Source organism: Sebastes umbrosus, chromosome 21 (genome assembly GCF_015220745.1).
Source record: "Sebastes umbrosus isolate fSebUmb1 chromosome 21, fSebUmb1.pri, whole genome shotgun sequence".
Lineage (NCBI taxonomy): Eukaryota > Metazoa > Chordata > Actinopteri > Perciformes > Sebastidae > Sebastes > Sebastes umbrosus.
The window spans coordinates 10,593,873-10,609,750 of NC_051289.1; the positions used below are offsets into that span (position 1 = coordinate 10,593,873).

The 15,878-nt window shown below is 39.2% G+C and overlaps 2 protein-coding genes across 2 annotated transcripts; both read right to left on the minus strand.

Moving 5' to 3' along the window:
- Positions 1-1,204: 1,204 nt before the first annotated feature.
- Positions 1,205-6,667, minus strand: myd88 (MYD88 innate immune signal transduction adaptor). Its single transcript, XM_037757254.1, has 5 exons — positions 6,078-6,667; positions 4,589-4,720; positions 2,502-2,679; positions 2,075-2,166; positions 1,205-1,989 (listed from the first exon to the last, which is right to left on the minus strand). The coding sequence occupies exons 1-5, from the start codon at positions 6,409-6,411 to the stop codon at positions 1,835-1,837; spliced, it is 891 nt and encodes a 296-aa protein (XP_037613182.1). The 5' UTR covers positions 6,412-6,667; the 3' UTR covers positions 1,205-1,834.
- A 1,805-nt stretch (positions 6,668-8,472) lies between these two features.
- Positions 8,473-15,509, minus strand: cry-dash (cryptochrome DASH). Its single transcript, XM_037757253.1, has 14 exons — positions 15,285-15,509; positions 13,659-13,831; positions 13,119-13,212; positions 12,709-12,839; positions 12,467-12,615; positions 11,948-12,036; positions 11,764-11,837; positions 11,052-11,141; positions 10,846-10,925; positions 10,705-10,764; positions 10,427-10,584; positions 10,159-10,278; positions 9,808-9,984; positions 8,473-9,044 (listed from the first exon to the last, which is right to left on the minus strand). Exons 1-14 carry the CDS (start codon positions 15,345-15,347, stop codon positions 8,937-8,939), a joined length of 1,566 nt encoding a protein of 521 aa, XP_037613181.1. The 5' UTR covers positions 15,348-15,509; the 3' UTR covers positions 8,473-8,936.
- Between the last annotated feature and the right edge of the window lie 369 nt (positions 15,510-15,878).

Consider the following 15,878-nt stretch of genomic DNA (forward strand, 5'->3'; position numbering starts at 1 on the left):
CTCATAGTTCTCATATGGGGGTCAACCTTGGTTGTGGAGCCTGATGGCTACCAGCATGAAGGACTTAGGCGCTTATGGTTGTGCAGAGGGGGTACATGCTGCTTCGTTTCCGACTGTCACTCATCTTTTCTGCTATTCGCGCACCGCACTCCTGTCTCTTTCTCTCCTCCTGTCCCTCCTTCTCTGTACCTGTAGACCGTCAGCGGATCGTATGATCCTTGTCTGTCATCACCTGATTGGTCGCACGGACGTCAATAACACGACATTCATTCATAGTCAGTGCATGAAGTGCCCGTGGCGTGGAGAAGATCATCCTATCATTCTGCCTTGAATTAATGAAAAAAACAACAACAACAAAAAAAACGGCCTCTTAGACAGGAACCGGCTCTTATCGTTCACTTAAAAGAACCGGCTCTTTGAACCGGCTCGTTCGCGACCGACACACCACTACTGTGCTCCAGTAAAGAGGAAACTACGGTGTGTGGTTGTGCGGCTAATTGGGCTGAGTTTAAAACGTTAGCTACAGAAAACCTTCAGCTATATATGTTGAGACTTTTCCATATAATAATGTCTTTGAATTTTTACTCTTTAAGGTAAGAACAAGCACTACGAAGAGTGTTTAGATATTAGGTAAGATGCCCAAAAAAACGAATCAAGCTTTTCGGGGTTCCGCCACACTTTCAATGGCTGAATATGGGCTACTTTTTGGCAGCAGTTTCACCTTGCAGGCATACGTTCTTCTCATATAGCCAACAAACCACGTCTTTTTTGCTCAGATTATCACATCGCACTCAGCCCTTCCTCACCGATTTTAGTTTCATTGACGGAGCACGTTTAATCATTAAATAAGCTGGGAAGTGCTACCTGACAGACTGTACTTGGGGCATAAAAAAAGCCCAATACACCGTGTGTGAAAAGGGGCGTATTCCTCTAAGACCATCCTGCTCTCTGATTGGATAAAACACACACACGCTGCTCTGTGATTGGTTGTTCATGTGTTAACTGTAATATGTATTGAGTCTGAGTTCTTCTTTACAGCAGCATTCAATTAGCGACACCTCTGTTGGTTAATTTTATAACATGCAGGACTTGCACAATCGCGACACATGCTGGACAACATCAGAACATTTTGTGTTTTTTGTTACTTTACAAATAATATACATTTATTTTTATTTTTTTTTAATAAAAGGAAACTGCCCTTGAAAAATGTGTAAAATGTATTTTTTGAGGAAACAATACTCAGATAATTTATTCAAGATGGAATAAATTCACTTTTATGAAACCGTTCTGAAAAGACCATATCAAAAGTACAAAACCAAGTGTAAAAAGACATCATGGTGACAGATAGAGAAAGTGAGAGAGAAAGGCAGGTGTCAGCAGTCAGTAAAAGTTAACAAGTGGAAGAATCTCAAATATCTCTTCCTCTTAAGCTCCAATCTCATTTAGAAATTGACTCATAAGAGGAAGTGGCCGGCGCAAAAAAAAAAACAGAGCATTTAGCACAAACACATCCTCCTCACATAAATACAGAACAGCGGCAAGCACAACTTATGTTATTCTTGAAACATAATAATGCCTGTGTGCAGTGAGAACTTTGCTGATATTTAGTATCCTTGTGCATCTTGAAAAATGTCATCTTCGTAGGAAACAAATAGTAGCACTATAATATACTGTATACACACAGTATATGATAAGTGCATCAGAAGCCAACAGGACGTGGATCACAAGCAAAAGCACATACTTTAACCTGTGATGTTTGCTCATCGTCAGACATCGCCTTTGATGGAATAAAAAGGAACCGTTAAACACAATTAACTGCCTGGTCCATCCTTGACTAACGCTGCGAGAGAGCTTTGGCCAGCCGTACCCAGAACCAGGCCTGTGTGCAAGGCCGGGTGTAGTCGCATATGGTGAGGAAGCGTAAGATGCTGGGGAACTGCTTCGTCATTGGCTTGTATATCACTGGAATAAGCCGTTTATTCCGAGCTCCTGAAACAGCAGAAAGAATAAAAAGGTAAGTCGCATGCATGCAGAGGCAAAGGAAGCTGTTTAACATAACTGAAATGGAGCTTACCGGGACAGAGACTGAGAGCAAACTTGGTCTGAAAGTCACAGGCGTCGCTGTCAAGGTATTCATCCGAAACCACCACCACCATCTTCTTACACCTGCACAGATGGTCACATATTATAGTGATTGCAGAAATTAGGGAGATTTTAAGACAGAAAACTTTGATTTCTTGATCTTGGGTACTTTCTATGTCTAAATATAAAATTAAACTGTTATTAGGAAAGTTTAACTTTGTGCCATGACTGAAAACTTTCATATATCTGTGAATAATCTCCATAAAGATTATTAATGGAGACAGAAGATGCATGCGAACAATATCTAAAAAGTACTGAATCAAGTAAAAGTGACTTGTGTGCTTTGGCTGCCCTGTTTGTTCGTACAGGCCAAATCAACAGAATAAGACATGGTTAGTTAGCACATGTCAATATCCCACCTCTTCTCAATGAGTTCACTAGTGATGGTCCATACACAGGAGCCCGGCAGGACATCTCGGTCGAACACACACAGCTTCAGCTTGTACTCCGTCTGCTCCAGCTCACGGATCATCTCGCAGACAAACTCGAAGTCCTTCGAGCAGTAGCAGATGAAGGCGTCAAACAGCTCAGGAGCACCTGGATGCAATACAGTTAGATTAAATTCATTTATTTATCCTTAAAGACACAGTATTGCGTGACAGCTTGCAACCTTGGACAAAATGTAAACACGATAAACTTGGAAAAAAAATAGTATTGTATATATACACTCACCGGCCACTTTATTAGGCACACCTGTTCAATTTCTTGGTAACACAAATAGCTAATCAGCCAATCACATGGCAGCAACTCAATGCATTAACGCATCTAAACGTGGTGAAGACGACTTGCTGAAGTTCAAACCGAGCATCAGAATGGGGAAGAAAGGGGATTTAAGTGACTTTGAACGTGGCATGGTTGTTGGTGCCAGTTTATGTTTATGTTATGTTTATTTAAAAAAACTGCTGATCTACTGGGATTTTCACGCACAACCATCTCTAGGGTTTACAGAGAATGGTCCGAAAAACAGAAAATATCCAAATGCATTGTTGATGTCAGAGGTCAGAGGAGAATGGGCAGAGTGGTTCGAGATGATAGAAAGGCAACAGTAACTCAAATAACCACTCGTTACAACCAAGGTATGCAGAATACCATCTCTGAACGCACAACACGTCAAACCTTGAAGCAGATGGGCTACAGCAGCAGAAGACCACACCGGGTGCCACTCCTGTCAGCTAAGAACAGGAAACTGAGGCTACAATTCGCACAGGCTCACCATAATTGGACAATAGAAGATTGGAAAAACGTTGCCTGGTCTGATGAGTCTCGATTTCAGCTGCAACATTCAGATGGTAGGGTCAGAATTTGGCATAAACAACATGAAAGCATGGATCCATCCTGCCTTGTATCAATGGTTCAGGATGGTGGTGGTGGTTTAATGGTGTGGGGGATATTTTCTTGGCACACTTTGGGCCCCTTAGTACCAATTGAGCATCATTTAAACGCCACGGCCTACCTGAGTATTGTAGTGTCACAAAGCTCAAATCATCTCAAATTGGTTTCTTGAACATGACAATGAGTTCACTGTACTCCAATGGCCTCCAGAGTCACCAGATCTCAATCCAATAGAGCACCTTTGGGATGTGGTGGAACGGGAGATTCGCATCATGGATGTGCAGCCGACAAATCTGCAGCAACTGCGTGATGCTATCATGTCAATATGGACCAAAATCTCTGAGGAATGTTTCCAACACCTTGTTGAATCTATGCTAAGAAGAATTAAGGCAGTCCTGAAGGCAAAAGGGGGTCCAACCCGGTCCTAGCAAGGTGTACCTAATAAAGTGGCCGGTGAGTGTATATATATATATATATCTATATATATATATATATATATAGATATATATATATATACATACACCAGTATATATATATTCCACAGAAGCAAAACATGAGCATGATGAGAAAACCACAAGACGGTGCAGGGGACGGTGCATTGAGCTTCAGATGTCAGATTAGGAAACATGTGGTAGCTTTTCCTGTGTGACGCCTTACCACAGAAAATATTGCTGCTATCTCTATCTCAAATCTGATTTTCATTTTAACTTTCATCCGACATGCATTTATGCAGATTTATAATCTGTTCTCTTGGCGTTGAACAGACAACAGCTGTGCACTCGCCCTCTAACAAGTAAAACATACATAACAACATATGTACATCAACTTTTAGCTAATAAATTAATCACAACATGCATTTAATCTTTTTTATTCTAATACAACAGCTCAAAGTGTAGTTGACACTGTAGGGGATTTGGTACCATTAATCGAGAAAGTAATCCACACATTATTCGACGATGAAAGTAATCGTTGGTTGAAGCCGAATCATGTGCTGAATCACGTAGTCTGCGTTTATGAAATGAAGCAATTAATGCTGACGAGAGTTGGACTGCTGTTTTTTGTTTAGATTAGTTTTCTTGATGAAAAGAAAAATAAAGCTTGTACAGATACTGACCCTCGGGGTCGTCCTTCAGGGTGATACCTATCCTCTCTAAGGTGCGAGGGAGACAGCTGTCCACCTCAGGGACCTGAAGAGGAGGCTCTGACTTCTTCTTCAGGTTCTCAAAATACTTCTTGACATCCTCATCTGGTACAAAAAAGAAACATACATTCATACGTTTACATACAGTAAATTGGGGTAGAAGTCATAGGGATTAAGTGGACTGAATTATCTGGCATCTGTTTATCTATTTTTATCTATGTTTTTTTTTTTACCTTTATTACTTATAACAAAGATAACTTACACTTTCACGTGCATTTACCAACAAATCTACTCCAAGAGAAGGACCCTTAAGCCTATATAACATGTACAAAAGGGAACACATAATAAAGAAAAGAAAAAGAAAAAATGCATATAAAAAATTCTTAATAGTACAAGCTGTTACAGTTTTAATTGCTTTTTGTTTTACAGTGTTGAATTGAAGAATGTATTGTCTGAACTCATTGCTAAAGGCACTGAAGCATGATTTCTTACCTGTGAATTTACATGTATTTTTTATGGATATGATTGAGTATTATTTTCATTATTTTCCAGAAGATAAAATAAAAAAATAAAAATAATAATAACATTAATAATACATAAATGATACAATAATAATAATAATAATAATAATAATAAAGAAAAGAAAAATGCATATAATACGATCGTGTATTATTTTAATTATTTTCCAGAAGATAAAGTAAAAAAAATAAAAATAACATTAATAAAACATAAATAATAATAATAATAATAATAATAATAATAATAATAAAGAAAATAAAAATGAAAAATGCATATAATATGATTGTGTATTATTGTCATTATTTACCAGAAGATAAAGTAAAAAAATAAAAAATAATAATAACATTAATAATACATAAATGATACATAATAATAATATTAATAATTATAATAATGATAATAATAATAAAGAAAAGAAAAGAAAAAATGCATATAATATGATTGTGTATTATTTTCATTGTTTTCCAGAAGATAAAGTAATAATAATAATAATAATAATAATAATAATAATAAAAAAGTGCATATAATATGATTGTATATTATTTTCATTATTTTCCAGAAGACCAAACAACAAATTTCTCCAAAGCAAGACAAAATAATAATAATAATAATAATAATAATAATAATAATAATAATAAAAAGGCATATAATATGATAGTGTATTATTTCATTATTTTACAGAAGATCAAACAACACATTCCTCCAAAGCAAGACAAAACACTTATCAATATTCTTAGTAATAAAAGCACATAGGTTTCTACCAGAAAGTCTTCACAATTGAGCAAATAAATGCACAAGTGTGTAAACACTTTTTGCAATATGTGAATGCCTCAGCATGTGACTCATTTCCTGGAGTAGCTACAGGGACATGACGTGCGATGACAACAGGCTTATACTATGAATTATAACTTTATTATAACATTAAAAACTGATTCCAACGCACCTATCAGAGGACGCAGGTCCTCCTCGATGTCTTTCCTCTCCACCTCCGAGAGGATGGCCAGCAGCCTCCCCACCGTGGCGTCCGTGGAGCGGGCCTGCCAGTCGTCCAGCACCGTCAGTGTTGGGTTTCTACACGCTTCATAGTTCTTGATCTCCATGTAGGTGAAGCCCATGGCCTCTGCTACAGCCATCCAGTCCGCGGCCACCGTGGTCCTGGGGTTCAGGTACAGACCCAGCTGTTTCCTGGCTCTCACATTCAGAGCGATGACAGGAACACTCCACAAGTCCACTTTCTCTGAGTCCACACACATGGAGTCCTCACACCAAGAAGCCATGCTGGAGAAGTTCTGACAAAACTTTAGTTCAAAAAATACAAACCGAGAAACATTGCAACGACAGATTTTCAGCGTGACTTGAAGCAGTTGAAGTCAGGAGTCCACACCTGATAACAGAACCAGGAAGTGACGTAAGAGGTAGCGGGCTACGTCACATGGGGGCGGAGTGTTTATTAAAAAAAGTTTTTGTTTTTTTTTTTAAATCATATTTGCTCCATTTCTACGTTCTCTTAATACATCCATGATTTCTATCCACTGCAGCTTTAAGTAAATGTAAAAAATACTCCATTATAAGTAAAAGTCCTGCATTCAAAATACTACTTAAAGGAACGGTGTGTAATATTTTGGGGGATCTATTAGCAGAAATGGAATATAATATTAAAGGGACTGTTTGTAACTTCTTACACGTACAAATCACCCGGGTCGGTGTCCCATGCGCGCTCGCCTGTGGCTACGCTGTTCAGACTCAGACTCCAACACAAACTACACGGAAGCACCAAAACCGCAGTTATATCTAGTGAAGCCGGTCTGTTAAACAGTGTTGGCTGCGGTCGGAGGAGGCGGAGGAGACCGTAGCTTTGGTCTCCAGGGCCGGAGTCTCTGCTGTACTCTGCTCCTCTGCCTGCTTGCCTTCACTCATCTCGCTCCACTCTTACGTGCATGCGCGCACACTACACACTGCAGAAGAGTTAGTTTAGCTCTGAGAATATCTAGTGAATGTACAGTGGACGTTTGTGCAGAAATAACTGCTGCAGCTCCTCCAGACCAACAGAGGTTTACCGTGTCTTGTGAAGTGACGGGGATCCGCAGCGAGAAACGTTATCGTCTCCAACAGGGTGCCGGTGTCTCCCCTCTTCCCTCCGGCTGCGGTCAGGAGGCTGAAGCAGGAAAAGCCAACACTAGGATCAGCATTGATTCATGGAGAGACCTTCGTCTGGTCAGCTAACATTACTGCCAAGCAGGTGAAATATAGAGTGATATTGTGGTTTTAGCTGACGTGTGTCGCCTCACTGTTTTGAGCGATGCTCGTTCATGTCTATTTAGAGCGAGCGAGCGCGAGCTTGACGCTGACTTTCGTTGACTTAACGGCCACAGGTGTCGCTGTTAACAAGCATTTCTGATTCTTACAAACAGTCCCTTTAATAACTATGTTTTCATTAGCGTATAATCCCCTGAAATTTAGAATCATGTTTTCGTTCACTTAGAATGAGCTCTTCATATCTACATAGGGAGCGGGTCCTGTTCACGGAGTCTGCCATGTTGCTCCGCCATGTACAGTAGCCCAGAACGGACAAACCAAACACTGCCTCTAGAGAGAGACTTTCACGTTTTTATGCTACCTGCAAGCCACCGTAGTTCTCCGACACGCTTGTGAAACTGCGGTAACGTGAGCCGCAGAGTGCAAATCGTGGTACCGCCAGCCGCCGTCTGACTTCCGTTGCTACTAAAGTAGTGTTATTATGGTAAGGATGGCCTCTGAGCGAGGTGAACGGGCGTTGCCACAGTTTTGCACTCGGCGGCTCACGTTGCCGCAGTCTTGAAAATGGAGGAGTGAGCGGAGGGGTACTCAGTTGGTTGCAATCTGCAACCACACCACTAGATGCCACACAATTCTACACACTGTACCTTTAAGTAAAAGTAAATTATCAGCAAAATTTACTTAAAGCATCAAAAGTAAAAGTACCCATTCTGCAGAAAAAAGGCTCATATATTATTATATATGACATTATTAGATTGTCAGTAATAAAGCATCAATGTATAAGTAGAACAATTATTGGAATTACACAATTTGTGAAGTTTAGAGGGGAAATCTCTCTTTGGTGGAACTGCTAACAACTAATAGTCCCAACTAGACACTGCTATTTGTGTAAGGTGTTGCAGATGGCTTGCAGCAGTGGGCACTCCAGGAAAACTTTGGTGGGAAAATAGAGATGGGTGTTGCAAGTGTTTCTGTTCTCCTTTCTTGACTGCTACATTTAATAGCAGCCCTAGAAAGCTCGGCTCCACCTCCTTTCTTTCATATTTAATATAAAACTAAAAACATATACACATAACAAAAACTCTTCATTTGGCCTTTTTATTTTGCAAACTGCCACAAATGTGCAACCTCTGAAAATGATTTTTAAAAAAAACTGTAAATCCAAACAGACAGAAGAAGATTGCAAGAAAAACAATCTGCACAAAACCATCAGCAGGTAGCTGATCCACTGCATCAGAGCTTAAAACCACAGTGTGGCTTTCACTGCAGTCTAACAGGAAACGAGTCCATAAAAGGTTATTTATGTGGGCTATTTTTCTCGAGAACTGATATACGCGTAGATCGGACGTGCAAGTATTCATGCACATGTAGGAACATTAATTTCCTCAAATCCTCATCGAACAACTTCCCCGAATCAACACAACAGTGTGTGCGCGCGACACAGATTTTTACAGCAACAGTCCGAGTTTGCATCACCGGAGCTTCCATCCTCTTGAGCGTCCGTGCACCACGGGTTTCGGTGTTTGTGGTTTTGTTTGCAGTGTTATCACAGGTTTTTGCTTCTGGAGAAATAGAAATCTATGCCTCTGTCCTGATGTTGTTTGGGGGTGTGAGATGGGCCCTTCTTTCCTCTTGGTGAAGGCCCTTTGCCACTCTGACAACAACAGGAAAACAAACATTTGACAGTTAAAACCATGAAGTATTCTTGTTTGCCAGTGGTGTAAGAAGTATTCAGATCCTTTACTTAGGTAAATGTAAAAATACTCTATTGTAAGTAAAAGTCCTGCATTCAAAATCCTACTTAAACCTGCAGTAGGCAGAATGTTTTTGGCATCATTTGGCAAAAATTCTATAATAGCCTTTCAGCATATTGCAAATCAAATGTTCTGAGAGTTAACTAGACTTCTGCGCCTCCTCATGGCTCTGTTTTCAGGCTTTAAAAAATCGATTTAAAATTTGCCACACCATAACCAGCTGCAATATTAATGTGATGTATACAGTAGCCTTCTAAATCAATAATTATACTGCAAGAGTATAATATATATTATTCTGACATGGGTCATTCTGCATAATGAGTACTTTTACTTCCAATACTTTAAGTATATTTGGATGCTAATACTTTTGTACTTTTACTCAAGTAAGATTTTGAATGCAGGACTTTTACTTGTATGACTACACTGTGGTATTACTACTTTTACTTGGGTAAAGGTTCTGAGTACTTCTTCCACAACTGACAATATATTGTATTTTATAGGCTAATCATAAGTACCACAAAATTGTACATACAGTAAGTGCAATACTTAAGTAAATGTACTTCCTCACATTCTACAACTCATGTTTGCAGCTAAGGTTAAAAAAGCTTTCACAGCAGCAGCACCCAATCTTACTATCCACTTCCCTTTTTTTATAATACCCACCGGTTTCTTGTTAGCATGTCTGCTCCATTCGGGTGCCATGACGATGGGGGTTGGGTACGTCTCGCCAAGGGACACATGAGAGTGTGACAGCGAGGCAGTGCTGAGGGTCCAGGGCGTGTGCACGTCAGATCCCTTGATCCCCTGCAGCTCAGGAACCCACTGCCGCACATAGTCGCCCTAAAAAAGCAGACAAACGGGGGAACCAAGACCCATCAGTGACTGAAATACCACAACTTTCTTCACATTTCCCTGGATTCATTGTCATCCCGTGACAGCAAACAATGGCAAAGCTCCAAACAAAAGGCAAAAAGGGAAATGAAACTAACAATTCATGCATCTTCTCAAACATACATTGTTGTCGTAGTCGAGGCCTTGCTTGATCATGTTGAACTTCCTGTTCTCCCTGGGGTCATTTCCTATACCAGCGCTGTACAGCCAGTTGCCGTAGTTGCTGCAGACATCGTGGTCAATCTATGGAGGAACATTTTTTAAATGATGACAGCAAGGCACTTGACTAGTTACTCCACAACATCTCAATAATGAGATCCACTTATTACAATATTAATTATGTCCTGAAAATACCGTTTTACTTTACAAAAATTAAAAAATGATGACTTACCAGAAGGTATTCAAACAGCTCAGCTCCCATCCTCCAGTCCAGGCCCAGGTCTTTTGTGAGGAAGCTGGCGACATTCTGCCGCCCTCTGTTGGACATAAAGCCCGTCATTGTCAACTCTCTCATGTTGGCGTCCACGAAGGGCACTCCTGTTCGGCCCTCTGTAATTACAAATGATGCATATTTTCAGCTACACTGTACATACACCCTCTTTAAAGACACTACTTGATTTTTTAATAAAAAATATTTTGTGAGCAATGAGGAGAAAAAATGATGCAAACCTTTCCAAGCATTGAAAAGCCTCATGTCCTTTTTCCACGGAACAGATTTGTCTTGAAGCCCTGAAATAAAATCACAATGACCTTTACATTCATTCATAGTGTGTAAAAAAATCTGTTGAAGACTCATTGAGCTCATTTTACCTTTGATTTGAAACAGTCTGTTTCCGTACTTGACGCCTACATACTTGAAGTAATCCCTCCACAAAAGCTCAAAAATAACCCTGAAAGACAGCAGTGAACAAGACACATTTGCATTATATGTAAATAATTGATAGAATAGATTTTATTTGTATTGTTTTATATTTTACTAATCTAAGTTTACCAGTTCTTTCTAACTCCGGACTCACCAGTATGTGCTCTGATTGGCTGTTCGCTCCTTCTCATACTGCTGGAGCTGATGATAAATATACCTGGGTGAAATGCAGCCCATTGCCAGCCTGCAAGAACGCAAGAGGAGCACCATTAGTGATGGCACATTAAAGGTCCCATATCATGCTCATTTTCAGGTTCTTATTTGTATTTTATGTTTCTATTAGAACATGTATACATGTTTTAATGTTCAAAAAGCCATTTATTTACCGCACACTGTCTGCTTGAATATGCCTGTATTTACCGTCTGTCTGAAACGCTCCGTTTTAGCACATTTCAGCAGAATTGCAACAGAATTGCATTGCTAGGCAACAGCTTGGGTCCATGATTACTTCCTCTCATGAATATCCCACAATGCAATGCAGTAGTGACAATAACATTCATAAGCCACACACTGCAAACGGAAATAAACTGAGACACATTTAGAATGTTTACATTTAAAACTGTGAAATGGTCTAAATATTGTATATTTGTGACATCACAAATGGACAGAAATCCTGAGGGGTCCTTTAAAAGGACTGAATACGGGCTGTGTGTATTTCTTCATGGATTGAGCGTTTCGATACAGTCACAGTATTTATATAGCACTTAAACCTGCTTTATAATAAAAAAGACATGAAAATTTCGATATGGGACCTTTAAAATCTATTAAGCATTCAGCAGTTGAGGAAATGATACAATAACACTCACCAAGGTGCAAATTTAGTGGAATAATCCACGCCGATCAAGCCATTACGAGTTTCCTTGTAAGTTGCAACTGCATCCTAAAAATCCGACAACATATGTTTATTACACCTATAGTAGATAACACATCACCATATCATTTTTTTTTGCCATTTTATAAGCAGCAATATGTAATGCAAGTTGCACTCACAGTGTCCCAGAAATAGTGTTTAAGTCTGGCCAGAGCCTGACTTTCACCACCACTGCAGGGGAACGCTGAGCGAGGATCAGCCACAGGCTCTAAAACAAGAGAAGCATTTCAGCATCCGATTGATTTCATACATGTTAAACACTCCCTGATGTGCATTAAGACGCGCAGAGTCGTAAAAGCTTAATCATATACAAGGAAATCGAGCCGGTCTGCTGCTGCTAGCAGTTAGTGAGGAAATCTGTGCTCAGCAGTCTGCCTATTGAATTCTGAAAAGTAGCAGCGGTGTGGATTTACTTAATAGAGGCGCTGCATAAAAACGAGCAATTTGTGCTTCCTTATTGCCAGCAGCGTGTACAGACATTTATGCAAAAGTCAATTTAATAAGCACATAAAATAAACGCAAAGGAATTTGTCTTGATACAAATAGACATTTCAGCAAATTCACAGAGACACAAAAGGGAAAATGCAGTATGAATTAACCCATTTTGATTTAGGAGATGAGCCATTAGGATTATTCACCTGTCTGTTCCAGGTCCTCTGCTGTAGGAATGGCTCCTTCCTCCAGCTCTTGGGGGAGAGGCTTTAGCTGCTCAGGTGTTGGGAACAGAGGCCTCACCCTGCTCTGGGTCTCTACTGCCTTCCTGAACTGAGTGTACACATCAGGCAGCCTAACAAACCAGGAGGAAATGTTCTTAATCTCTCATAAAGATGCCTGGATGTCAAACAGAACTTTGTCCCAGGCATGCCACGTGCTTTCTCACCTGGACATGTGGTGAAACGGAAGATCATCTCTGTGGTACAACGTCGACCCCCAGCAGGTGTGAACTTTGACCTTCATCTGTCCGCAGACATCCTTCACTCGTTTCTCGACGTCCAACTCTTCCGAAGTTACCTGGAGCATGAGGGCATGAGGGAAAAACTGTCAAAATTACCAAACGATGTAATAAAGTCGTGATAATTGTTACCCATTTCATAAACAAAAGAAAACAAAATACTAATTATGCAAAAACTAAATATACTAAACAAGAAAATAATTAACTAGCAAAAGAAAACACCATCAAAATCTAATCTAAATAAAGTAAACATCTAGAATAATAAATCAAACAATACTATTTATTAATAGTAAAACAACAACTACATACTAACAACAAATAAATAGCTCCTACATTACCTCTTCATGGAAAGCCACGGTGCTGACAGAGCCCAGTTGCTTGATGAGGTCTGCAATCACCTCCTCTGGCTTACCCCGTCTCACCACGAGGTTGCTGTCACATACACAGAAAAACAAACACACACACACACACACACAAAATAAGTCCCAGTTAACACCTTGCCAGCAGGCAAGCTGCATCCTGGGTAGAGAGTGAGTAACTTCCCCCTCGCTGACCTGAAAACATGATGGGAAACAGTGTGCAGACATAACAACATAACCCTCTATAAGCTCAGGTGTGTCCTGATCCTGTTGCATCTGTATCAGTTAAATCCTAGAAAGCTGAGGACAAGGTCTGTGTGGAGTGTATGTGTAACAATAACATGATACATCAATTCATTATCACTTTTAAAACCTTGTAAATAGATTATAGGTCTTTCATGCTGCAACAAAGACAGATCTGATCTATGGAGGAAGTCAGTAATGTAGATAAAGCAGTAGAAGGCACATAAATTGAGGTCATATAAAGGAAGACCAGTCAACGAACAGCTGTTTAGTTACCTGCCCTTGTTGAGCAACGTGTTTCTGAGGTCCCTGATGCTCTCCAGTAAGAATCGCAGACGGAAGGGCCCAGTCTTTGGTAGGTTGTAGTTGTACGTTCCCACATAATGTCTGGGGTCGAAGCAGTACAGTGGCACAATGTGCTCTGCATTTCTTTGAGCCCAGTGGAAAAGCTGCAGGTAAAGATGACAAAGTATGCGTTATATCATCATCTCTTTGGGAAAAGTGACCATGGCTTGATTACAGCAATCATATAAAAAATAGTACATTCAATCCTATGAGCAAACTGTTTTGGAACTACAAATATTGCTGCTGTAAGTGCACTGCTATGGTATACTAAACCATGGCAGATAGTGAAGAAAACACATAACCTGAAATGTTATTTGATGTTTCAGGGACACTGAAAGTAAGCAAATGCACTTTCCTTTTCTATATTTGGAAAATTCCATCTTTTATTTTGAAAAATACAACCAGAAGTCGTATGTTGATGTCACTACTATTCTCAAGTATGGTTGTCTTACAAATCTTGACATAATATAACGAGTTAGGGGTAAATGGCAGGATGTTTTGACATATCATTTGTGCAGTTTTTGTAATTAATTAAAATGTTCTGGTCATTTAAAGTTCCTATATCATGCTCATTTTCAGGTCCATACTTGTGTTTTGTGTTTCTACTAGAACATGTTTACATGCTGTAATGTTAAAAAAAACTCTTTATTTTCCTCATACTATCAGCCTGAATATGCCTGTATTTACCCCTCTTTCTGAAACGCTCCGTATTAGCGCATTTTGACAGAATTGCAACAGAATTGCTTTGCAAGGCAACACCTTGGGTCCATGTGTAATTCCTGTCAGCTGATGACATTCACATACACTCTGCAACCAGGAATAAACTGGGACACATTTAGAATGTTTACATTTAAAATTGTGTCAAGGGTCTCAATATTGTATATTTGTGACATCACGAATGGGCAGAAATCCTGACAGCTTAGATAGATAGATAGATAGTAACTTTATTAATCCCGAGGGAAATTCAAGTTTCCAGCATCACAGTTCCATAGTGCAAAACATGTTAGTAAAAAGGCAGTAAAAAAGTTAGTAGTGCAAAGTACAAAGTACAAAAAAATATAGCAGATATAAAAATACAAGGAGATGAAGAAAACTGTCAAAACTGAATATAGTGCAGGGTAACAGCTGTGATACAGGAATATTAAAAAAGTGAATATAGTGCAGAAGAGACTTTTAAAAATGAGTATAGTGCAGGGTTTCACAGTATTTATATAGGACTTAAGCCTGCTTTATAATAAAAAAAAAACATGAAAATCTCACTTTTTTATAATATGGGGCCTTTAACGTTGAAGATGCTTTTATTGTGAAGGGAATAACAAAACGGAAGTAACATTGTTGTTGCTGCTATGGAAACTAGCTTCATGCTAGTGGCAAATATACTACATAACATGCTCGAAATGTTCCTTTAATGACAGTAACAAAGCAAAAACTACACTTTTAAGCACATAACGTGCAACAGACACGTTTCATGTAAGTTAAATATGTGCTCTGAAGTTAGATAACGATGAATTTAATAACTAATTAGATAACGTGGCTCGTAAAGGTTCTTAACCTCACCTCGTTGTCGTGGAGACGCAGGTCGTTTCTTAGTAAACATATGATCGTACGGGAGGCAGACATGGTTGTGGTTTTCAGAGTAGCAGCTATAGTTGTATCAGAAACACGGAGAGTGGTCGGTATCAGAGAGCAGCCGGTCTGTCGGTCTGTCGGTCCTCAGTCAGTACCTCCTGCTGCTGCTCCAGAGTCACGTTTCAGACACCACGTTACAAAACATCAGGTTCTATAAGCTGCTTGTTGTACAACAGCTGCCTCAAGATGAGAAGCATATATACAGTAGTGGAAGGTAACTAAGTACATTTACTCAAATACTGTGGTACTTTATACTTCTACTTTTTTTACTCTACTACATTTATTTGGCATTTTTACATTACTAATTATTTTGCAGATTCAGATTATTAATGCAAAATATAATCAACTAATAGAGTATAATGTGTGATTATAGATCTGCATAGTAAGTAGCCTACTGCTGGTAGGCTATTTTAAGTTTAGTTTGATGCTAAAGTAATAGGTACTTATTTACTTTTACAATAAAAATCAAAAGTATTGAAATAAAATAAAACAAAATTAAACATAAAAAAAATAATGCAGTAC

What these genes read in the sequence shown, in the direction of transcription:
- myd88 (XM_037757254.1), bottom strand. Translation starts at nt 6,411, where the DNA reads ATGGCTTCTTGGTGTGAGGACTCCATGTGTGTGGACTCAGAGAAAGTG. An exon ending in GGACCTGCGTCCTCTGATAG is followed by an intron (nt 4,721 to 6,077) that starts GTGCGTTGGAAT and finishes TTTTTGTACCAG; the next exon opens with ATGAGGATGTCAAGAAGTAT. An exon ending in AGTGAACTCATTGAGAAGAG is followed by an intron (nt 2,167 to 2,501) that starts GTGGGATATTGA and finishes CCATCTGTGCAG; the next exon opens with GTGTAAGAAGATGGTGGTGG.
- cry-dash (XM_037757253.1), bottom strand. Translation starts at nt 15,347, where the DNA reads ATGTCTGCCTCCCGTACGATCATATGTTTACTAAGAAACGACCTGCGT. An exon ending in GCCAATCAGAGCACATACTG is followed by an intron (nt 10,926 to 11,051) that starts GTGAGTCCGGAG and finishes GCTGTCTTTCAG; the next exon opens with GGTTATTTTTGAGCTTTTGT. An exon ending in GACATGCTAACAAGAAACCG is followed by an intron (nt 9,045 to 9,807) that starts GTGGGTATTATA and finishes TGTTGTTGTCAG; the next exon opens with AGTGGCAAAGGGCCTTCACC.